At 49.8% G+C, this 24,961-nt stretch overlaps 1 protein-coding gene and 1 non-coding gene across 2 annotated transcripts in view; one reads left to right on the top strand and one right to left on the bottom strand.

The window, feature by feature from the left end:
- The window catches only part of RTF1 (RTF1 homolog, Paf1/RNA polymerase II complex component), a 57,226-nt gene that overhangs the window by 5,800 nt on the left and 26,465 nt on the right, over positions 1-24,961 (bottom strand). The window contains exons 3-13 of the mRNA XM_055131481.1: positions 20,118-20,265; positions 14,982-15,186; positions 10,167-10,281; positions 9,398-9,509; positions 6,349-6,484; positions 5,717-5,894; positions 3,214-3,296; positions 2,016-2,103; positions 1,814-1,921; positions 1,165-1,242; positions 82-203 (exon numbers count right to left, since the gene is read on the bottom strand). Of these exons, the coding sequence (XP_054987456.1) occupies positions 82-203; positions 1,165-1,242; positions 1,814-1,921; positions 2,016-2,103; positions 3,214-3,296; positions 5,717-5,894; positions 6,349-6,484; positions 9,398-9,509; positions 10,167-10,281; positions 14,982-15,186; positions 20,118-20,265 (1,373 nt within the window). The remainder of the gene's footprint in view (positions 1-81; positions 204-1,164; positions 1,243-1,813; positions 1,922-2,015; positions 2,104-3,213; positions 3,297-5,716; positions 5,895-6,348; positions 6,485-9,397; positions 9,510-10,166; positions 10,282-14,981; positions 15,187-20,117; positions 20,266-24,961) is intronic.
- Positions 7,474-7,579, top strand: LOC129403899 (U6 spliceosomal RNA). Its single transcript, XR_008629547.1, has one exon. It is a non-coding gene; the product is annotated as a U6 spliceosomal RNA (small nuclear RNA).

Here is a 24,961-nt window from a genome sequence, read left to right as displayed (position 1 = left end):
AGGCCCAGCCCTGTCTGGTGGTGCGGGGAAGGTGGGTGAGCAGCGGCCAGCCGTTCACCCCAACCGGGCTCTGGGACAGACCTGATGGCAGATATGTTCTTGGTCCGCTGGCGGTCCAGGGCCTCTGCCCGCTCCTCCAGCTCGTTCAGCTGGTCTTGGATCTGTTTGGCCTTGTCTTGATCCCCTTGGTCCTCAGCCATGGCCTGAATGCAGAGAGAAGGGAGAATTCGGAGCGATGACTGGCTTTGTATCAAGTGCTTCCACGCAAGTGAGATATCTCAAGAGACAAACCGCTAACAGCACATAGGAAAGAAGACGGAAACCGCACTTCATAAATACATATAATTTACTATCACAGCGACTTTCAACAGATATTGCGCTATAAAATAACATCTAACAAGCTCCTGGCCAGCTCTGCTGGTGTCACTGGGCCCTCGAGAGCTCAGAGCGCCTGTCTGCAAGTGTGAGGCTAGGACTTCTTCCCCCAACACCCCACATGCCCGTGGTCAATCCCAGCAGTTCTGCTGTCTGGGATCACCATAATTCAAGTGTGCAAACCCTGGTGAGCATCGAACTGAAAAAGCGTTGAAGCGCCAAGTGTATAAGACCAAGGCCATCGGGGTCACTACAGAAATGTGGGAAGGGGAACAAACGGGCACCCCCCTTGGCTGACGCACCCTAACCAAGCTCATCAAGCCAGATGTGAGAAGTGAAACCCTACAACAGCTGGGCTCGGCACAACACGTGAGCTCAGCCCCACCACTGACGCCACTCTGGGGTCTAGCTCGTGACACATGAAACTGAAATGACTAGAAATGGAGGCGCTGGGGCTGCAGTGGGGAGGCCATCTGCTTTGCATGGTTTCAATCCTGGCATCCCATATGGTCCCCTGAGCACCATCAGGAGTAATTCTTGAGTGCAGAGGCAGGAGTAACTTCTGAGCTTCACTGGGTGTGGTCCAAAAACAAAACAAAAAAGACATGAAGGTGCTCATGGAACAGCTCCAATGGACAGAAAGGCCAAGGGACAAGGAATGGTGTCTGGTGTCTAGCAAGCACCTTCTCCCAATCCTGCCTTCACTAACTTGGGGGACTGAGGTGGAGGTGCACCATGCCTGCCTCAGCCCCTCGGGGCGCGGGGAGAGGCCGAAGCCCAACTCCTTACCTTCTCCTTTAGCAGCTGAGTCTTCTTCATAGCGTAGTTGGGCGGAGCTTTTCTGAACCTTTCTTTCTCTTTTACAATCTGTACCAGAAAGGAGATACCAGCAGTGAAGTACTTCTAAACTACTTTTGTTGACAGAGAGATGGAGTCCATGTGGGGGCCAAGCAGCAAGTTAAAATGGGCTGCTGCTCTTCCCAGAGCAGTGTGACACCCCAAGAGAGCGAGCAAGTTCATTCCAAGGGACACCAGCCAGATTCCCAGATCACGGGGATTCCTCTGGGACAGTCTCAAGGGACACGCACCAAGGGAACAGCAGCCCCGGGGCTTGGGCCTGTAAGGCTAGCCACTGCCCCAAAGAACAAAGACCAAAGAATTTTACCAGAATGTTCTGGAGAGACAACTCTCCAAGGACAATGCCTAACAGAATACAGATCCCCCAAACCTGAATAAACTCCTTTGGGCTATGACTTAAGTGAGCAAGTAGAGAAAAACTTAATGAACTCCAGACAGCAAAGCAGCGAGCGCAATGCTCCTTCACGTGCAGGCGAAGGAGCCCAGCGCCAAGCGTCGGGACGGAGGAAAGAGAAGTCACACTCTTCTCTAGACCCGGGTTCCAGGTGAGCTGCTAGGTTCCTGGGGGACGCTTCCTTACCTCTTCAATGTCCTGGTCATTGAATTTATAATTAAGAGCTTCTTTAATGGACAGTTCCTTCTTATTGATTTCATCGAGGGTGGGCAGCTGCATGCCAGCAGAGAACATCTGGACCAAAGCACGAGAGGAGGTGACTGTGCGGGGGCTCTGGGAAGAGCCGCTCGGGGCTGCCGCCAGCGCCCGGCGCCCCCAGCCCACTTACCGCTTCTTTCCATTTCATGAACTCGCTTTCAGTGAATTCCTGGTTAGAGACAAACTCTAGGCGAAACACTCGCTGGTCATTGCCGTGCCTGCAGAAAAGAGTTTCCAAGAACGCGGTCTGCATTGATGGGTCGGGGGTGGGGTGGGGGCGAGGTCGCACACAGACTCGGGGGCCATGGGCAAAGCCACACTGGCAGACTGTACTCTCGGGTTCTGTGCTCTCCACCTCCTGGCTGCCCTTCAGTGTCTACTAAGAAGAGCTGGAAAATTCCAATGCCAAGGGGCCCCTCCAAAGCGACCACAGTATGATAATATCTGGGAGGAGGCACTGAAATTAAACAGACCAACCCCCGCCACCATCCCAGGTCACTCTAATGGGCAGCTACATGGAGCAGCAAAGTGGGTGCCGGAGGCAAGTGGACACGGCACCAGGGCCTCTGAGAGATGATGTACAATGAGTACGAGGCGAGGCAGAACTACACAGCTGTCCACACGCTGAGTCACAAAAGCCTTTCCCTCGGGGAGAAGCACCCTGCCCTCCTGCCGACCACCACTCAGACAAAGTGAAGTGGCTTGGAGCTGCCGGCACAGGGACGGGCACTCAGCCCCGCTGAATGGACTCAAGAGGCTACGTCATGTACGGAATCCCACACTGAACTACAGCATTCGAATCTCTTTGCGTAAGGCTTGGTGAGATGATCAGGACGCTTGGGCTGCTGTTCCTTTTCAAACTGGCACTTAAGAAGCAGACCAGGAGGGCTGGGTGGGGGCCCTGTGGGGACTGGGGGCGCCGAGGCCATGCAGCAGGGGCAGGCTGGCTTAGCCCAGTTTTATCTGGGGGTCTTCAGAATTGTCAGGCTCTTGTGTCTGTTTTGGGCAGGGATTTGTGTCCAGTTGCTCTTGCCTCTGCCTGATGCAGGGCACACAGCTGGCACACAGGGGAGCTCCTGCTCCTGAAGAAAAGAATCCAGTCCGAATCCAATCCAGCCAGGGGCAAGGGGAGTGGGTGCCACTGCTATCCCCGGGGACATGCTGCAGGGCTCTGGGAGGGGGCTCTCGCCCACCGCCCCATTATGCCGCCTCCTCTGTCCACCTGTGGATGGACAGAGCTCACTGTTGGCAGAATGAGGAGCCGGGAGAGACCAAGCAGCCCTGCCCGTCTGCGGCGGAGCAAAATGGCCCAGAAGCACCTCTCTTACCTTAGTTGGAGCCCTTTGTTTGTCCTGGTGCCGCCCAGCTGGTAAACTTTAGCCGTTTCTACAACACCTGTGATCTCAGCAACCTAAGCAAAAAGACAGAGATGCCAAGTGGTGACAAACACTCTCTGGTGGGCGGGGGTGATGTTCAAAGAGCAGGAGTGCAGGATTTGCAGGGTGGGGTATAGGTTCCATCCCAGTACGCATGCTCCACTCCCCGCTGTCCCCGCCCCCAGACCCCAACACTGCTAGGAGTCACCAAAAAAACAAGCTCCGGAGCTGGAGAATTGGTATGGTAGCTGCCTCGAATGTGACTGACCTGGGTTTGATGCCCAGCATCACGTGAGGTTCTCTTAGCACAGAGCCAGGAGTCAACCCTGAGCACAGGTTGGCATAAAGACCAACCCAACAAACTGAAAGCTAGATTCTTGCAGGACTGGGGAGACAGTGCAGCAGTCAGAACCTCCGGGCATGGTGCCCAGTTCTGGCACTACAGCACCACAACCCTGGGCCCAAGCACCGCCACACACAGCTCACACAGCTCAGGAGTGGCCCCTGAGCACTGTGTGGGAGGCATTCCCCCTCCAAAGAGATACTAACAGACTTGTTCCCTTTTTTTTTTTTTTTTTTGCTTTTTGGGTCACACCCGGCGATGCACAGGGGTTACTCCTGGCTTTGCACTCAGTAATTACTCCTGGCGGTGCTCAGGGGACCATATGGGATGCCGGGGATCGAACCCGGGTCGGCCGCGTGCAAGGCAAACGCCCTACCCGCTGTGCTATCGCTCCGGCCCCCTCCCTTGTTTTGTTTATAGGCCATACCCGGTGATGCTCAGGGGGTTACTCCTGGTTCTGCACTCGGGAATTACTCCTGGCAGTGCTCGGGGAACCATATGAGATGTCATGGATTGAACCTTAGTCAGTCGCATGCAGGGTAAATGCTCTCCCCGCTATCCTATTGCTCCAGCCCTAAACAGACTCTTATGTTTTATACCCCTTTCTCTACCTAAATGCAGTGTAAGAGAAAGCTGCCAAATGTTCTGAGCACTATTAGCTATTCTCAGGGCTTTTTTTTTCTTTTTAGGTCATACCCAGCGATGCTCAGGGGTTACTCCTGGCTCTGCACTGAGGAATTACTCCCAGTAGTGCTCGGGGGACCATATGGGATGCCGAGGATTGAACCCAGGTTGGTCGTGTGCAAGGCAAACACCCTACCTGCTGTACTATCTCTCTGGCCTAACTATTCTCAGGTTTTGAATGTAACTGACTGGGGCTGAGAAAGGAGTTCAATGGTAGAGCACTGTTGTCATGTATGTGTGAGCCTTGAATTGATCCTTAGAACACCTAACAAGAAATACCTCGATGGAAACAAAAAGAAGGCCAGAGTAAGAGCTCAGGAAGCTGAGTGCATACTTGTCATGCACGAGGTCTGGGTTTGATGCCCGGCACCACAGGGTCCCCTGAGCACCACTGGAGTGACCCCCTAACCCTCAAGCTGAGAGCAGCCCTGAACACCACTGGGTGTGGCCTCCAACAGAGCCAAACGCATCTCCCCATCAAGCACGAGCGACTCTAGGTGCCAAGGAAGCAGCGCGCAGCGAGCAGACCCTGCCATAGACTCGATTCTACCCTAGATACTATTTTTTTTTGCAGCATCAACCCTTATTTTTAAAACACAACATAGCGTCCAATGTACGCAACCTGCAGCAAATACTTCATAAACATCCTCCTTCTCGTTCTTTTCATTATTTGGCTTTGGGGCCCACCCAGCAGTGCTCAGGGCTTACTCCTAGTGGAACTCAAGTAATCACATGTGATGCCGGGTATCAAACTTGGGTCGGCCTTGTGCAAGGCCGAGTGTCAACGTGCTGTACTAAAGCTCCAGCCTCGTTCCTTCTTGCCCTTATGTGGCTGGAGAATAGAACAAGTATCTTTCAGTGGGGTCAGAGTGATAGTATACAGGGTAGCCTGTTTGCCGTGCATGCAACCAACCCAGGTTTGATCCCTGGGATCCCATACGGTCCCCTTAACACCACTAGGAGTGATCCCTGAGTGCACAGACAGGAGTAAGCCCCAAGCATCACCAGATGAGGCTCAAAAAACGAAATAAAGAAAAAAAACTCTTTTTGATCCAGACCCTTGGCTCCCAGAGGTTCCAAGCACACTTCCTGGCACAGGGCTGGCCACTAGCCAGCTAACATTCACGGGAACCTCAACTGGATTCTATTAGTTTCATGAGTGGTGGCGAAGAGGGACATGACTCCAGCGGTCGCATCGAGAATCCTATTTCTGGGGGTTGGGCAGGCCACAGTTGGCAGAGCTTGGGGGTCACCCTAGTGCAGTCTTGGGCTCCCCTCCTGGTGGTGCTTGAGGGACCAATGTAGTGCTGGGGATGGCACCTGATACTCCTGGGTACACAGTGTGTGTTCCAGCTCTTGGCACCGCCTCCCCAGGCCCCGAGAGTCATATAGAAACATGGACAATTATGCGAGCAGAGAGACACCAACCCGGTACACTGGTTTGCTGTTGTGGTTTCCGATGCCGATCCGCACGAAACAGCCTGTGACCGTCTTCGCGAAGAAGGGCATGTGGCACCAACGCTCTAGCTTATGCCGGGATAATCGCACCCGGTTCAGCTCTTCCGGTAAAGAGACGGGCTGTGATTTGGGGGGGACCTCTTCTTTCCTGCGGGAAACAAAAGGGCACTGGGAAAAGCGGTCCCCATAGAGCCAGGAAGACAGATGACACCAACTTCTGACGCACGACCAAAGTACGTGTGATGGACAGGACGGGGAACACAGGGAGGCGCCGAGAGAAGCCGACCAGCGTCCTGGTCCGGCCCAACCGTGTGAGGCGTCTCAAGCGAGGCTGCCACCCCAGGGAACCCATCACGGTGACAGGACTAACACCTGCCCCCAACTAGTCGAGGGGTGATATAAAGTTCTGACCTGCCTGCCCAGACACTAAGTCTAGGGGTGCAGCCCGAGAAGCAAAAGACACAGTGTGTTCAGAGAACGGGGGGGGGGCGAGGGGGGGAAAGGCGTGTCCCCGTGTCCCAAGGAGATCTGGGAAAGGACCCGGGGCGCCTCATGAAGGGCCCGCTCGCCCGGCCCACCAGAACCGCGAGTCCCCGGCTTACTCCTCTTCTTCATCAGAGGATGAGGTTCGGGATGAGCGGTCGGACTTTTCACTAGACTTATCGTCCTCTTCCTCCTCCTCATCGTCCGAGTACACCTCACTGGTTTTTAATGGCTGTTTTTTGGCGAGGAGCTCAGCTACCAAGAGAGAAAACAAGACATGCACGGGCGACCCATCAGAAAACGCCGGGCTGTCCACCCTGGAGGGCCCCGCCGACAGCCCTGTCCTCTTCAGACCGACTGCCACGACCCGCCCAGGAGTGATGGCAGCAGCTTCAATCGTTCATCGAATGGGTGCCAAACACCAAGCTCCGAGACAGAAAAAAACAAACAACTGAAAAGAGCTGGAACACTGTCACAAAATGGGCAGAAAGGGCCTCTCACATGACAGACAGCTGTTTTCATCACACTTAAGACAGTTGAAGTGCAGGAAAGAAGGGGGGGAACCCACGACACTGTCAGTCTTCCAAGAGAACTTCACTTTGAATGTCCAGGGCTGACTGTAGTAGAAGACTGAGAACCACCCAAATGCCCACAGAGACTCGTGACAGAACCAGCTCTGCTACAGCTACCCCATGACCTACCATGCAGATGGAAAAAGGGGTATTATGTTGCGCCCAGATTCAGACATTGCTGTTTTAAGGGAGGAAGCTGTGCGGGTGCACTAGGCTACAGTGATGAAGGGCCTGCCTCCTCTGGCCGATCTCAGTCACCCACCCCTGGTAGCCCATCCCGTCCCATCCCCACCTCTCTCTGAGCCTCCAGAGTGACCTACAGATGTGGCCCAACCTCCTGCCCCACAAACAAAACAAAACTCTAGGTGTTGGAAAGAGAGTGCAACAGGCTGAGCACATGCTTTGCATGCAGGAGGCCTGGGTTTGATTCCCGGCACCGAATGGTGCCCAGAGCACCCCTAGCTATGAGTTGAGAATGGCTGGTTGCTGCGAGGCACAGAAGAAGTTCTCGGGACCAGGGAGATAGCTGAAGTGACAGAGCACATCCTGCAGCGTAGGGTGATACCCTACAATGCTGGGGGGAGGTATGGTACCAACTTCCCTGATCACAATACAGCAGGTTTGGCCACAACTAAATGAGAAAAATAAAACCAACGCAAAAATCTTAGCCCTGCACTCACTTTGGCAGCACATATATTAAAACTGGAATGATACAACGAAGATGAACATGGCTCTGCACGAGGATGACCCTCACATCTGTGAAGTCTTCCACCGTACATCACCCTAGTTCCGAATACTGATTTGGAGATCATCAACCCGGAAATGTGAATACTTTTTATGTCTCCCTAGACTGTGGTGTCTAAATACGTTTTTCTTTAAAATAAATAAGGGGCTAGAGTGAGAATACAGGAGGGAGGTGTTTATCTTGCATGCAGCCAACGCAGGTCTGATCTCCAGCACCCCATATGGTCCCCTGAGCACTGCCAGAGAGCAATTTCTGAGTGTAGAGCCGGGAGTAACTGCTAAGCATTGTTGGGTGTGGCCCCCCAAAAAAAACCAACTGAAAAAACAAAATTGCTGGGCCTGAGAGAGAGCATTGAAGTTAAGGCACTGCCACCTGGTTTAAATCCTGACACCAGCTGTGGTGTCAGAACACTGCTGTGTATGACCCCCAAAACCAAAATAACACAAAAGCCTGCACTGGACCTGGACTCAAAGGGGTGAGCACATGCTCTGCATTCTAGACGCATGGGTTTCATATGGGCACCACAAGGCCCCTGGCGCCACTGGGGGAGATCCCCACAGAGCCAGGAGTTTCCCCTAAGGACTTCTGGGTGTGGCCCCCAAATCAAAACACACACACACACACACACACACATGGCAATGGACTGAAATATATTAAGTACGTTAAAGCCTAAGAATTCACAAGGATATTCAAAAGCAACCAGTTATTCTGCTCTTCCTATCCCCTATAGCTGCTAGAATATAAATAGCTAATGACAAGTTTCTCTTTATAGAAGCAGAACAAACAGTACATAAAGAGAGAATATCACCATTTTGTAATTCATAAGGAATTAAGCAATCTTAATGAGTAATGATTTTGGGGACCATGTGTTGCTGGGGACTGAACCCAGGACTCCTACACAAAGCAGCAGGTATGAGCCCTCCTGGAAGGAACACATCACTATCATTTGCAGCTCTTCATCGTCTTTGGACCCACGCCCCTTGCAGTGTGTCTTGGCAGTTCCAAACAGACCCACAAATGTCAGCCTTGATCCTGTGATCTGTTTTGGCCAATGTTAGGTTTGACACTTGGCCCATTTTCAAGACTAGAAATCTAAGAGGCATCCTGCTTCTCATGCGTGTGTGTGTGTGTGTGTGCGCGCGCGCGCGCGTATGTGTGCTGCTTCACAGGCCAGCAGTGCTCGAGGTCATCAGGGCCACGTGACAGTGGTGCTGGGTGCTTCCAAGGCTCACCTGGGGAAACTGTGGGGTGAGAGCAATGGGCAGGCTTGTGTGATACCTTGACTGTGAACTTTATTGAATCCTCAGGCGTAAGTTCCAGCCTGCCGGGCTATTTCACCTGCCCTTGCCTGTCACTATTTTAAAACTGCAATGAAGTTTCTGCCCACTCGGGATGAGGTTCAGTGATCTTGCATGTGTGATGCCCAGAATTCAAATCCTGTCCCCAAAAAAGGAGAGGGAGAGAGGAGAAAGGAGGAGAGAAAGGAGAGCGGGGGGAAGAGGAGGGAGGGGGAAAGAGGGCGGGAGAGAGAGACGAGAAAGGGGTGGGGGGAAGGGAGGGAGGGCAGTAGAATCCTTAAGTCTTCGAGAGGATACTGAAATATTTATAGTTGAAATAAATATGAACCTGGGATTTACTTCAAAATAACTCAATGGAAGAGGGGAGCAGAGCTTTACTCAGACTGGCCATGAGTTGGCAGTTGAGGCTGGTGAATGGGTCATGGAAGTTAATTATAGCACTCTGCATATGTGTCTCCTAACAAAGAACAAGAAAAGGAGGGGGAAAAAGAAACGGGTGGCAGGAAGTGAAGTCATTGGCTGAGCCACAGCCCCCACAGCTTCCCCCACTCACCTGTTCTGTTCTTCCGCTTTTCTCGCTCTGCTTTGAGCTCCTCCATGGCTTGAGATTTCTTATCTAGTTTCTCATCCCGCTTGGAACGCCGTTCCTTGTTGTGGGATGTTACCTGGGAAGGGAAGGGAGGGGAAGGGGGTTTGAGACGGTCTTTTTTTACTAACAGCTGGTAAGATTCTCCTTCTCCCAGTAATTCCTTCTGTTCTCCAAAGTTGAATGCACACTGCCTGCAGAATCTGACACCTTTAAGGAGAGAGAGCACCCTCTTGTGGACAAAGAGGGACAGAACAGTCCAGTCCCGGCTGCCTGCTCGAGCACACACCAAGGCCAGGGCCACAGGCTCTCCTAAAGGGGAACCTGGCTCAGGGTTAGCGTTTGTTGGTAACTGTCAACAAAGCCTTTGCCAGTGAATATGGAGGTAAAGGATCCACTTTCCCAGTTGTATTATTACTCAGGCCAGAATGATGCACCCAAGTAAATGGAACCAATCTGGCTGACCAGAACAAGGCAGTTCTCCAACTTTCCCTTTGAGGTAGCTCCGCCAGCAGAGGGAAACTTCTCTAATGTTGAGCGGAGATGAAGATTCCCAGGAGCTACCCAACAAAGCTAACGATGAAATGCTCTGTCGGACACTGATGAGATTGACCTGAAGACAGCGAGAATGGGTCTCGTACTAACTGATCTAAGATGGTTGATATGCACCCACAGAAATACATTCTCACACAAAGGTTTGGCTTTTCATAAAAGGGAAAACCATTGTCTCTCCCACCTGAGATTCTTGAATCTGAGTCATTTTTTTCTTCTCTTGCTCTTCTTCTTGCTTTTTCTTTTTTTCTTTCTTTTCTTTCTTTTTGGCTGTTTTCAGTTTCTTCTTGATTTCAAATCTGATGAAAAGAAGTTTTTAGGTAGTAATGAAATATTTGTAAAGGCTAATTTATATTAGGTAAAAGAAAGTAAGAAAGTAGGGGGATGGAGCTAATAAACCTTTCAGCCTCCTCTAAGAAACTTCAATGTACCTTATAAAAGGTTGACAAATATGGAGTATAAGGGTTGCTGACATAACTCAGTGGCAGTACACTTACCTTGCATGGAAGTCCTAGCTTCAATCCCTGGCATGCACATACTCGCACATATGCATGTTCATGCACACACACACACGCACACACACACACAAACACACACAATAGTTACACCAAAAATACCTAAAAGCTTTAAGCCTGAATAAACCAAATGAGAAAATATTCAGAACTTTGTTGTACTCCTCTTTAGACTTTTCAACGTACAGCTCTTCCTCGGCCCTCACCTAACAGGAAAAAAAAGTCGGCTTCTAGATCATTCCCATGCTGCTCCGTCAGAAACATGAGAAAGACACGAACAGTGTACTTCACATCTGTGAAGCGATCAGGCTGTATTTCAAAAACAACCCTTTGGGGGCCAGAGCGATAGTACAGCAGGCAGGGTGCTTATCTTGCATGCGGTCAACCCAGGTTCGATCTCATGCATCCCATATAGTCCCCCAAGCAATGCCAGGAGTGATTCCTGAGTGCAGAGTCAGGAGAAACTCCTGTGCATCATCGGGTGTGATCCAAAAAACCCCAAAAGTCAAAAAACCAAAACCAAAACCAAATCCTTCTCCTACACTAAAGAATAAACATGCTATTCTCTTAAATACAATCATTTCTCCCCTATCTCATATAAAACCAGGCTTTTATGAAACATAACATTTCTTTTGCAAGGGGGGTTGTGCCACATGCTTGGGGTCACTCCTAGCTGTGCTCAGAAGACCATAGAATACAGGGGATCACATCGGGGCCTCCTACCTGTAAAGTGAAACAACATTTTTAAGTGGAATTTTAGGGGCAGGAAAGAGAATAGAGGGATAAAGATATTCATCTTACATGTAGTCAACCCCACTTAGATCCCTGGTACCTAGATGGTCCCAGAACACCACCAGGAGTGACCCAGACCACCAGGGTTATGGCCAGGAATAAGCCCTGAGCACCATTGAGTGTGCTACCATGCACCCCCCCCCCAACTCAGATTTTTTTCAGGAACAGACAAATCCTTAAAGGACAACATCAGAAGGCTGGAGCAATAGCACAGCAAGTAGGGTGTTTGCCTTGCATGTGGCCAACCCGGGTTCAATTCCCAGCATCCCATATGGTCCCCTGAGCACCACCAGGAGTAATTCCTGAGTGCAAAGCCAGGAGTAACCCCTGAGCATTGCCAGGTGTAATCAAAAAAAAAAAAGAAAAAAAGAAAGAAAAGTAACACGTCTGGGGTGTGGAATCAGAGTGGGAGCAGTCCGTTTCCCCACCCGTGGCCAGCCCAGTGACCTCAGCTTGACAAAAAAAAAAAAAAGACAATATCAGTGGTTGTGTAAAATTGGAAGGAAATAAAATGTCCATGAGTACATAACTGTGGTAATGGTAACAATTCCATGAATGTATAAAAACCAATCAAGGGGTCCCAGAGCAATATTACAGCAGGTGTTTTATGGTGTTTGCCTTGCATACTGCCGACCTGGATTCAATCCCCAGCAACCTATATTATCCCCCGAGCACCGCCAGGAGTATTTCCTGAGAGCAAAGCCAGGAGTAACCCCTGAGCATCGTCGGATGTGACCCAAAAAGCAAAAAACAAAAACAAACAAAAAAAACCCCAAACATTCTAAGATTTTGGGGGTGTGGCTCAAGTGTAGAGTGATAATAATATCTGTGTATCTAAAGCCTTGGGGTCAGCCCCAGAAAGCAAAGCACAAAGCACTGCAAATCCCACAACAGCAGCAAAACAGTTAATAACTAGATGAATTCTATGGTATTTTAAATTTTCTGGTTTGTTTTTTCCCAGTGCCAAGAATAACAGGGAGAGCAGCGGGAGGCAAAGCTTCTGGATTCAGAGAGATAGTGCAGGGGGTTAAGGTGCTTGCCTTGCAGGTGGGCAGCCCTGTTTAATCCCTGGCACCATAAACGGTGGCCCTGAGCACACGCAGGAACAGGTCCTGAGCAAGGCCAGGAATAAGCCCCAAGCATCACCAAGCATGGCCCATAAACAAAGAAAGCATCCCCAGAAAAGGGAACGGCAATCTACCTACCGAAATGGCACCTCCGTATATTGGTGCCATCAGCTATAAAAGGGCATTTAAGGAGTGTGTTTTTTGTGGTGCTGAGAACAAAATCCTAGGTTTACATTTTCAAGGCAGTCCTTCTATACTGAGCACATTCCTAGTCCACTAATGATATTTTTGTAAAAAGTCTTCTATGGAGACTAAATGACATCTCTTTTTTTTTTTTTTAATTATTTTAATTTTTTAATTTTTTTAATTTTTTTGCTTTTTGGGTCACACCCAACAATGCTCAGGGGTTACTCCTGGCTTTGCACTCAGGAATTACTCCTGGCAGTGCTTGGGGGACCATATGGGATGCCGAGGATCAAACCTGGGTCGGCCACGTGCAAGGCAAACGCCCTACCAGCTGTGCTATCGCTCCGGCCCCTTATTTTTATTTTTTGCTTTCTTTTGGGTCACACCTGGCTATGCTCAGGGATTACTCCTGGCTTTGCACTCAGGAATTACCCCTATCGGGGGACCATACGGGATGCTGGGAATCGAACCCGGGTCAGCCGAGTGCAAGGCAAATGCCCTACCCACTGTGCTATCGCTCCACTCCCCTAAATGACATCTCTATGAAGACCTGCATTTAGTGAAAAAGACTGAAGAAAAAAATCTGAGTTATATTGCCCTGCAAACAGATGAGCTAGCCAACAAACAAACAAAAAGGCCAATTTTCTATGCCTGGCTCTGAACCTGTCTTAGTGATCATCATGGTAAACATTGTTTTGATGATTATAATAAGAATCATAACGTTTGCCATGCACACGACCAACCCGAGTTCGATTCTCAGCATCTCATGTGTCCCCCAAGCACCACCAGGGGTAATTTCTGGGTGCAGAGCCAGGAGTAACCCCTGTGCATCACTGGGTGTAACCCCAAAAGCAAAAAAAGGAGTAATAAAAAAATAAAATAAAAATCAGTAAACTGCTTTACTCATATAAGGGGAAAAACTAAAAAACAGGTTTGAGATCACTCCCTTTCAAGGCGTAAACCAGTCACTCCTTCCTCCCAAGATTTTTGTCACAGGGCACTACTGGCCTGGAGGAGAATGCCTTGTTACGCTCCCCGCAGTTCAGAAATACAAATCAGAAGCCATCTCCAAACATCTGGCAAAAACAACGGTTTCTTAAGTCCTGTTTGTGCCAAAACAGGTAACCTTGGGAGCACTCACCATCAAAACAATGTCTATTCCTTACTGCTGACAGGAAGCCAGGCATTTTCGTCTAGAATAACTTGCCATGCTTAATATGGTCTCTGCGAGGGACATACAGGCTCTCTGCCACTGTCACAGAAAATGCTGCCCTTTCCTCTTTCTTTGTTCCTTATACTAGGTGGGCAGGGAGGAAGAATCCTGGTTTTGAGGATTTTTATTCTCTGGGATAGGAGTCAAGTTTATTTTTACCTTGAAACTATGGGGAGATAAGAATTTTTGCCATACAACAAATTTTCTGAGTATCTATAAGAAACTTAACAGGAGTTGTGTGTGTGTGCATGCTGTAAAACACACATGTAAGGCAGTACTCTACCCATAAGTCATATGTCCAGCCCCGAATATTTGAGCTTTTTGTTTTGTTTTCTTTTGTTTCGGGCCACACACCCGGCAGTGCTCTGGGCTTATTCCTGGCTCTGAGTTCAGGAATCACACCTGGCGGTGCTTGAGGGACCATACAGAATGCCTGGATCGAACTCAGGTTGGATGTGTGCAAGGCAAACACCTTATTGCTGTTCTGTTGCTCTAACCTCATATCTGAGTTTTTAAGAGAAAAGAAAAACCAGGCCAGGGAGTAGTTCAATGGCAGAACACTTGCCTTTGCCTAAATGCCGTTCAGGATCTGGGCCCAGGCACTGGGGTGGGGGAGGGGAAGAACAGGGCCAGGGAGGTGGCTCAGAGCACAAGCTCTGCTTGCAGGAGTCCTGGCACCTCATGATGCAACAAACACTGCCAGGGATGGCCTCAAACCACCACCAATACATTAGGATAATGAGTCACCTATCAAAAACAATGAGAAGAAATTCAAGTTTTGAATTCCACTGAGACAGGGAGACAGGGCTCTAAATGTGAACTCTGGAAAACTGCTGTTTTTCTTTCTAATTTTTGGGCCATACCCAGCAGTCCTGGGGCTGACTCCTGGCTCTGTGCTCAGGGAACACTCCTGGCAGGGCTCAGGTGGACCATATTGGGGTGCTAGGGATCAATCTCAAGTTGGCAGGGTGCAAGGCAGCTTACTGGTCTGGCCTGGAATTTAGTTTGTACTTATTTTTACCTTTTTTATTTTGGGGCCACACCTGGTGATGCTCAGAGGTTATTCCTGGCACTACACTCAGGGCTCACTCCTGGTGGTCCTAAGGGGACTATATGGGGCGCAGGGGATCCAACCCGAGTCTCTGCATGCAAAGCAAACTTCTTATCTGTCGTGCTCTCTCTCCTGCCCCTGCTGCTCTCTGTTCATTAGTAAGGAGTGGTGCCCTCACCTTCTTTTCAACACCTCTCTCTTCTCTATGCGGTTGAACAGTTCCTGCTCTCTCTCCTTCTCGGTCATCTGTTCCAGACGGGCCCTGTCCTCCTCATCCCCCATGAGGTCTTCTCCATAGCCATCATGGAACTCTTCGTCTTCGGAGGAGGAGTCGGAGTCGGAGCTGGAGGAAGAGCTGTTGCTGTCTGAGTCGGAGACCTCCCCTGCAGCAAAGGCCCGGACACATGATCAGGAGATGCTCAGTGCTCTCGGTGACGCACACTGGGCCCAGCACAAGCAGCTGTCACCTGGGGCCCCACAGCTAAAGGGGCACACGACCATCCCAGCTCCATTCCCCATCACTCCCAGTGAGCCTCTCTGGAAGGCTGCTAACAGGTCAGGGAGATATAGGCTGAAATAAAAAACCAGCCCCCAGGCTGGAGCAGTAGCACAGCGGGTAGAGCATTTGCTGGTTCGATTCCCAGCATCCCATATGGTCCCCTGAGCACCATCGGGAATAATTCCTGAGTGCATGAGCCAAGAGTAACCCCTGTGCACTGCCGGGTGTGACCCAAAAGGCAAAATAAATAAATAAATAAATAAATAAATAAATAACCAGTCTTGCACATGGGGGCTCTTCAGGGCCCCAGTGCTCAAATACACCCCTGGACCCAGCACGTTCTTGTCTTTTGGGGCCAGTCCTGGTGGTGTCCTTGGACTGTTCCATGCCAAGGATCAGCTCTGGGCTCCCTCATGCAAACCACGTGCTCCAAACCTCTGAACTATCTCCTGCCACCTGGCGTACTCTTTCGTTGACTGACTGGTTTATTTACTTTTTGAATTACAGTTGGTGATGCTCAGGGAAGCTATGTGGTGTCAGGGATTGAAATAGTCAGCCACATGCAAGGCATGCTTTCCACATATTTTCTGCACATCTCATCGATTCCACTTTTGCTTGCATTTTGTTGGAGGAAGGGGGGGTTAAAACAGTGCTCATGGGCTCAGGGGGCCCACACCTGGCCAACAGGGCCGGGTGGTTCAGTGTTAGGCCCCAAAGGATAAAATATCCTTTGGGCGACGCTTAGGAATACCCCAGTTATGCCATGCTTGGGGTGTGTGTGCATGCAGTGCTCGGGATCAGACCGGTATGGACACACCCTCACCTCTGTCATCTCTCTGGCCTTTGGCATGCTCTTCTATTTCAACACTTCCATTTGGAAAATAGCACAGGGACCAGAGCGCTAGTACAGTGGGTAGGGTGTTTGCATTGCATGCAGTTGACCCTGGTATCCCACAGGGTCCCACGAATACCGCCCGGAGTGATCCCTGAGCACAGAGCCCAGAGTAAGTCCTGAGCAGAGCTAGGTGTGCTCCTTTACCCCCCCCCCAAAAAAAAAAACCCAAAAACCACCAACCCAACACAACAAGGCAGTCAAACAGAACAGAACTGCGAGAACACACTCCATCTTTTACTCGGGGTCACAGGCAACATCGCCACTGATTTACTCTGAATTTCCAGACCATGTGTGTATCATTACGTATTCTGCTGCAGCAGAGTAAGATGCAGCATTTCCTAAATGCCAAAATACTTTGAAAATAGACAGTCTCTTACATAACCAATTACACAATGATCAATTCAGGAAATTCAGGGGCTGCAGAGGTAATACAGAGGGCAGAGCACTTGCCTTGTATGTGGCCAACATGGGGTTCAATCCTGGGCACCCTGTAGAATCCCCTAAGCCATGTTTGGAATGAGCCCAGAGCAGAGAGCTCGGAGTAAGCCCTGAGCAATGATGAGGTGGACACCCCACCCCCAAACAAATTAATACTTGACTAATATTATCTAACAGACAGTCCATATTTAAATTTTTAACCCTGCCCCAATACAGACCTTTATTGCTAGGAAAGAAGAGCTAGTCTAGGGTCACACACTACACTGGGTTATGTTTTTTGTTTGGGGGAAGGCCACACACAAAATTCTGCCTCTGCACTCAAGAGTCATTCCTGGTGGTGCCTATAGTACCATGCGCTGCCGGGGATCGTACCTGGTCAGCTGTGTGCAAAATGAGTGGCCTACCCACTAAACTCTCTCCAGCCCACACCCCTGTAGTACTGGGGTACTTTGCCCAGCTCTCTTCTCTGGGGTAACCCATGTGACCAGAGCTGGCTGGGAGCTCCCATCTCCTAGCCTGCAGCCTTCCTCTAGTACTCATCATCTAGAAAAATCTGTCCTGCAGGCCACTCAGCTCTTATTTCTGTTTAATTTTCTTCAGTCTCACCCAGCAGTGCTCAGGGTTTACTTCTGGTTCTGAGCTCAGGGATCACTCCTGGTGGGGAATGGGAGACCCCATGGGGTATCAGGGATCGAACTCAGGTTTGTTGCATATAAAGGCAAGTGCTCTATCTGCTGTATTATTACTCCAGCCCCACAAAAATACTCTTAAATGATGATTTAAATACTCTTTAAATGACAATGTCTGTTTCTTTTCCTATGGAGTCGGGGTTCGGGGGATTTGGGCTGGTTATTCTTGGGCCTACTTCCAGCTTTGTGCTCCAGGGGGCTAACTCTCTGTTTCAAAGCATCACACAGATAGCATCACCGATTCTGGTTGGTGGGTCACGAGTGACATTCAAATGAGGTTGTCTGGTTAATAAGGTGCTGTCGCTGTGTCAATGCAGTCTTTCCTACTTTGTGATTAGTAAGAAAATGTATAGGGAGATGCTTTGAAACTGTGTAAAGATCTTGTTTCCCAAAAAATTTTCACACAATAGTTTTTTTGTTGTTGTTCTGTTTTGTTTTGGGGCCACACCCAGCGATGTTCTGGGGTAACTCCTGGTTCTATGCTCAGATATTACTGGCGATGCTGAAGGGACCTTATGGGGTGCCAGAGATTGCCAGGGTCAGCCATGTGCAAAACAAGTGCACTACCCACTGTACTCTCTCTCCAGTTCTTACACAATAATTTTAACACTCAGTTTCATAATTCTAGAATAAATCAATTACTACCATGAGAGCTAAAAATCTAACTATTATTCCTTCTACAGTTATTAGCTCATTTCATAAAATTCAATCCATCAATAAATGATTAAACTGATTAATGAGTTTTTTTTTTTTCTTTTTGGGTCACACCTAGCAATGCACAAGGGTCACTCTTGGCTCATGCACTCAGGAATCACCCCTGGCGGTGCTCAGGGGACCATATGGGATGCTGGGATTTGAACCCGGGTCGGCCGCGTGCAAGGCAAACGCCCTACCCGTTGTGCTATCACTCCAGTCCCAAGATTAATGAGACATGGAAAAGGCAATACAGATTACACACAAGTGTGAAGTTAAACTAGAAACTTAGTAAAAACTGGGCTTGACTCAGTTTGAGCTAATATTCTAAGGCATACACTTAAAATTCCAGGATACGTCAGTTTTATACAAGTCAAAGTTTAAGTTTAAAATACAAAAAACAGGGACTGGAGCGATAGTACAGCAGGTAGGGAGTTTGCCTTGCACAGGGCCAACCCAGGTTCAATTCCCAGCATCCCATATGGTCCTGGAGTAATTCCTGAGTGCAAAGCCAGGAGTAACCCATGAGCATCTCCGGGTGGGACCCAAAAAGCCAAAAAAAAAAAAAAAAAAAAACCCCAAAACAAACAAACAAAAAAACACCAAAAAACAAACAAACAAAATAAACTTAAAATTATTGGGAAGGAGCAGAACTATGGATGGAACCCAGGGTCTCATACATGGAAGGCAAGAGCGCTACCACTGAGCCACATCCTTGGCCTCTAAACACAGTATTATTATTATTGACACTACTGTTATTATTTGTTTTGGGGGCTACATACAGTGATGCTCAGGGATCACTCCTACAGAGGCTTGAAGGAGCATATATGGTACTGGGCATTAATCCTGGGCCAGTCAGATGCTCGTGGCAAGTGCCCTGCCTGCTGCACTCTCTCCAGACCCTAAATATCATTTTCTTTTGCCAGGGGGAGGGAGGCAGGCCATACCCAGTAGTGTTTAGGGGCTACTCCTGGTTTTGTGCTCAAAGGTCCCTCCTAGAGTTGCTCAGGGGACTATGTGGTGCCAGGGGTGGAACCCAGTGTGCCACGTGCCAAGTAAGTGCTCCAGTGCTTTGCGCTATTTCCTGATCCTAAACATATATTTAAATTTTTGTTTTGTTTTGGGGCCACACCCGGTGATACCCAGGGCTTACTTCTGACTCTGCAGTCATTCCTGGTGGGCTTGGGGGACCATATGGAGTGTTGGAGATTGAACCCGGGTCTGCTGTTTGCAAGGCAAGCGTCCTACCTGCTGTACCATCTCTCCGGCCCCCCTAAACATAATTAATTTTGTTGACTTAATATTCAGGAGAGAGATTGGACCCACATCCGCAGTTCAAAGGGATGACTCCTGGTGGTGGTGCTCAGAGGAACTGGGGTATGCTGTAAGACAAGTGCTTGGACCCTTGTCCTATCTCTCTGGCCCCATACACAGAATTCTTTTTTACTTTCTTTTTGTTTTTTGGGCGACACCCGGTGATGCTCAGGGGTTACTCGTGGCCTGGCACTCAAGATCACTGCTGGAGGTGCTTGAGGGACCATATGAGATGATGGGGATTGAACCCTGGTTGGCCACGTGCAAAGCAAGTTATCCTACCCAGTTTACTACTGCCCTGCCCCTGGATACATGCAACTTTTGAAAACAGAAGTGGAAAGCTATCATTCCACTCCTAGAAAAAAATTCACGTGAGACTAGTACCATCAAAAATTCTGTCGCTGGCTTCCCAGAAGGAACACCTGTTTTGCTGAGCTCGTGGGTGACCGGAGAAGGACGGGGAGCCTTGAATGCCAGGGCTCCCCAGAGGCTTCTGGGCCCTGCACCGCCCTGCAGAACGCACATATCTGTCCTGCTTCAAATCCTCCAAGGATGCACAGCCCCTGACAAGGTGGTGGCCCACTGCAATGAAGCGGAGGCTTCGATGGACACAGGCCTGTCCTCTCGCTTTGCCATCCTGTGGTGCTAGGGGCTGAAGCCTGGTCACCTCCAGGCCATTCTCTGCCTCTCAGCTACCTCCTTGGTCCCCCCTGCCGTAGCGGCTCCGGGCCTCTCGCTGACCGGATGGACAGAGCGCTCCCTCCCGGCCTGGGCCGCGGCGCTCACCTTCCTCAGGGGCCGAGCTCTCGGCTGAACTGTCTTTGTCCGAACTGCCTGAGGAGGCAGTTTTGTTGGCCTGCTTCTTCATGGTTCCTTTCTTCTCTATTTTTCTGGCCTTTCCTTTCTTCTTATTTTTATTGCTCCCAAATGTCCACTATAAGGAGAAAAGAAAAAGGACAACTGAAAAGGGGGACTTTAGGGGGGAAATTGCTGACCATTCAGGACTTACAGAGTCTGACATTCATCCAAGTCATTACAACACTCCCTTCCTCTGACCGCCCCAAAGAAATGCACTTTCGATGGAGAAAGACATGGATGTTTGAAACCTCAATTAAAACTCTCAATGCCTGGCTTTCAATTTGATGGGAGAAGATAATGCACTTCAAAAGCATAACTGAAAGACAAAAATATGTTTTTGGCAAGTCAACTGAGTAAGGGGAGAGTCGGCCCAGAGAAGAGCGCCTGTGTCCCGTGGGAGACACTGCGAGGGCCTGGGTGGGCCGGGTGTGGTGCAGGTCTGGACTGGGAACCCAGCAAGGCAAGGAACGGAGCAGGACAGGAGGAAACTCTAGAAAACTAAGGAGAAAACTCTAGAAAAGGAGGGAGCACAAGGGCCTGGGCGACAGCAGTAATAAAACTCCAGGTAGACCAGTGAATGTTTATCTCTTAAAAATCCTGTACTTGTGGGGCTGGAGCGATAGCACAGCGGGTAGGGCGTTTGCCTTGCACGCGGCCGACCCGGGTTCAAATCCCAAGCATCCCATATGGTCCCCTGAGCACCGCCAGGAGTAATTCCTGAGTGCAGAGCCAGGAGTAACCCCTGTGCATCGCCAGGTGTGACCCAAAAAAGCAAAAAAAAAAAAAAAAAAAAAAAAAAAAATCCTGTACTTGGGCCGGAGAGGTGGGAGGGTGTTTGCCTTACATATGGCCAACCTGGGTTCAATCCCCAGCATCCCATATGGTCCCCTGAGTAATGCCAGGAGAGGTTCCTGAGTGCAGAGCCATGAGTGACTCTTGAGCATTGCTGCGTGTGGCCCTAAAACAAAACAACCCTCCCCTCCCCAAACCTCTACCTGTTACACTGCAACATGGTATTTAAATTGGAGCATAAAAGGACTGGAGCAATAGCAGAGCGGGTAGGGCGTTTGCCTTGCACGCGGCTGACTGGGTTTGACTTTCAGCATCCCATTTGGTCCCCTGAGCACCGCCAGGAGTAATTCCTGAGCGAAGAGCCAGGAGTGACCCCTGTGCATCGCCAGGTGTGACCCAAAAAAGCAAACTTAAATAAATAAATAAATTGGAGCATAAAAAGGGAGAGCCCATCTAAATATAAGGGACCTATAACAGGCACTGTTAAAGCAACAGGCCAAATATCAAGCCTAAAACAAACCGCCTTCATCAAAGTCTTTAAATAGAAGGCAGAAAAGTCATAGGATGGCTTTTAAAAATGCACATTAAGGGGCTAGCAAGAGGGTACAGTGGTTCAGGTGCGTACCCAGCATGCACTGACTCCCAGCACCCCATACTGTCCCCTCAGCCTCACCAGGAGTGATCCCTGAGCTCATAGCCAGGAGTGATTCCTGAGCACTGTGGGTGTGGATGGACCTCCTTACCACCTCCTCCTTCCCCCCAAACCTCCTCACACACTAGGGACAGGGGGCCAGCATGTGGCTCATGTGGGAGGCCCTAAGTAGTTACACGTCCAGCACTGCACAAACATGTGCACTCCCACCCACACTGCATAGCGTGAGAGCCCCCAGCAACCTGGGTTGTGGCACTGGTGTTCATGAGCATTTCCGGGCTCAAGCATTGTTTATTCAGCCCGTAGTCACTGGGACAAAGCCGTGCCATGGCCCACCCCAGCACCATGGGGCATAGGTGCCTGACCTAGAAAAAATATTCAGATTAAGGCTAGGGGTGTAGCTCAAGTGACACAGCACTTGCCTTATACTTGTGAGGCCCTGGGTTCAATCCCTGACACTGCATGCCCCCTAAGCACGGGTGGATGTGGCCCACAGCAGTCTCCAAATCCTCCCAGCACGGGTGTACTGGTAGGGGTGGACCCTACGACTAATTTAAAAAAAAAAAAAAAAAACACACAGGACCAGAGCAACAGTAAGGCAGGTAAAGCTCTTGCCGAGCATGTGACTGACCAAAGGCCTGAATTATGTCCCCGGGACCCCCATATAGTTCCCTGAGCCCAGAGCTAGGAGCAAGTCCTGAGCACAGCTGGGTGTGGCCCAAAAACAGACACAAGAAACAAAAACTATTTCAGGCTCTGTAACTAAACTGAAGAACTTCTGACATTGTGACAGGATTTGGAAAAATTTTCTATGCATTCTAAGGAATAAAATACCCTTCTGCCATCACACATTACAGATCTGGTGGTCACACAAAATTTTTAGATATATTTAGATGCTTTTTGCAGAAAAGCACAATCTCTTTACTTCTTGCATGTGATCATAAACTAACCACCTACTTCACTAGGCCCAGCCTACCAATTCCCAAATTCCCTGTACAAGCCTTTTCCACAGTGGGAACTCTTTCTATTGCTTTCTGGGGGTTACCAGACCTGGTAGTGTGTGGGGGCTACTCCCAACTCTGCCTGGGGCTCACTCCTGGTGTTTACCAGGGGGCCCTGTGGTGCCAGTATCACGCACAGGCCCCTCATGCAAAGCGCCCCACCCCCCCCACCCCCCCACCCCCATCCACTGCGCTGTCCAACCCCTCAGCTGTTCTTTGTTTTGGGCCCCCCACACACTGACTGGTGCTAGGGTGACCCCCGGCAGAGCTTGGGGACCATGCAGTGCCAAGGAAATTAGTGTCTGCTGCAAGCAAGGCAAGCTCCTTACTCCTGTCCACTTTCTCCAGCCCCCCACAAGCTATTGTTTTTTTTGAGGGAGGGATTTGGCTACACCTGGTGGTCCTCCCCACTAATCTATTCCTAAGAACAGTCCTACTGGTTGGAGAAATGGCTCAAGGGGCTACAGTATGTACTTTACATGTGGGAACCCCAAGTTCACCCTAGCACGTCATGGTCCACGGAGCCCAGCTTCCAGGATGACTGTTAGCTGACCCCTCCCCTCGCCTGGAGTTAAAAAGAAGTTTTGGGGCCTGAGTGATAGCACAGCAGTCAAACCAGGTTCAAGCCCCAGCATCCCATATGGTCCCCTGAGCACCTCAGGAGTAGTTCCTAAGAGCAGAGCCAGGGGTAACCCCTGAACCAATAAATAAATACAAGTCTTGCCAGGCGCGTGGCTCAGCGGCAGAGAACGTGTCCTGCATGCATGAGGCACTGGCTCGGATTCCTGGCACTGAAGAGTTGTGGGAGAAAGCAGCCACTCTGCCTGGGGGCCCAGGGCCACTTCTGCCACTTGGGCTGTGTTCTGGGGACCACCAAGGACACATGCCCGGCGCCCAGCGGCCATGTGGTGCTGGAGATCCAACCTGGTGACCTCCACAGGCAGGCACGTGCTCTACTCCCTGAGCCTCATCTCAGGCCCAAAAAGATACTATTTTCATCTGCTTTTTTTCATTTTTATTGACTTTCTTCATTTAACTGCAACTTCGTTTTTGTACTCAAGGGCTAAGAAGAAAGGAACAAGTGAAAACAAAACAGCTACATATTCTCAGATGATGTATTATGAGTGTATTATCTATAAGCTAATTTATTCCTCAAACTTTAACATTTAATTACTGGGAAAAAAATCCTAACGCTTTATGACCTCCAAGCACCACCAGGAGTAGCCCCAGAGCACTGCCAGGTATGCCTCCTAACCCCAAACCAAACCAAAATAATTAACACTACTAATGCTTTTCTTTCAAAGCCTAACTTTCAGTGTACTAGATTTTCACCAACTATGTACTTCTAAGAATTGTAAGGTTCTTCTCTGCTGCCCCCCCCCCACTCCCTGCTTTCCCCCTCTCCCGCCTCTTTTTCCCTTTGTTGCTGTTGCTCATCTGGCTGGGGTGCTCATGGGAGGGGGCCAGGGCCTTTGTGCTGCAGACCCTGCACGCTCCTGGCCCCGCACTCTGCATTGGCACCTGGGGGTCCCAGACAACAGAGCCACTGGGAGACACTGGGGACAAAACCGGGGGTGGGGGACTAAGGGAGGCTCAAGCTTGTAGGCACTTTCAGCCACGAAGTCATCCTCCACCCCGCTCCCTTCTGCTGTCTGGATGGTGTACTACCAGTGGCAGTTTTGGTGCTAGAGATCACACAGAGTACCACTGCCAAGATCTCGAGTGACAGGTAACGCAGTGATGGGGTCAGACCCGAGGCCTCGTGCCTGCAAGGCAGATGTCCCATCCACTGAACTGCCTGTTCCCAAGCCCCAGGAAGCAATTGATTGATGGATCCTTCCTACCTTGGTTGGGGACAGAGCCCAGGCCTTATACAATGGCAAATGCTCCAGGCTGAACTGGATGAATCCCTGGCCCCCAAGAAGTTGTTGTAGGTCAATTTGAAAGATTCAAAAGAGATCATGGTTGTTCAATTTCTTAGTTAACTGAATTACAACAAATCAGCTATGTTGATGCCAGGGTTTAATTTGAAATAATCACGTATACAATAGTTTTTTGCAGTTGGTTCAGTCGTAAGAAATAGCATAACTGCACACTTAAGACTCAGGACTTACTGGTTGGTGATGAAAAGGGAGCAACCCACCTTACCCAGAGTGGGTATCTTGGCCCTTGGACATCTACCCGATGGGGCTCTGACAATGCTGTGCAAGTAAGAGATGTAGACCAGGGTTGTGTCACAGTCAGTCACTTTACTTTTGTCTGCCCATATTTGGATTTCTCATGTGCAAGAGTCTGAAATACTGGAGTCATGGGGAGGGGTTGGAGTG

Source organism: Sorex araneus, chromosome 3, assembly GCF_027595985.1.
Source record: "Sorex araneus isolate mSorAra2 chromosome 3, mSorAra2.pri, whole genome shotgun sequence".
Taxonomy (NCBI): domain Eukaryota; kingdom Metazoa; phylum Chordata; class Mammalia; order Eulipotyphla; family Soricidae; genus Sorex; species Sorex araneus.
Note: the sequence above shows the minus strand (reverse complement) of the source record. Positions and strands in the feature narration are given on the sequence as shown.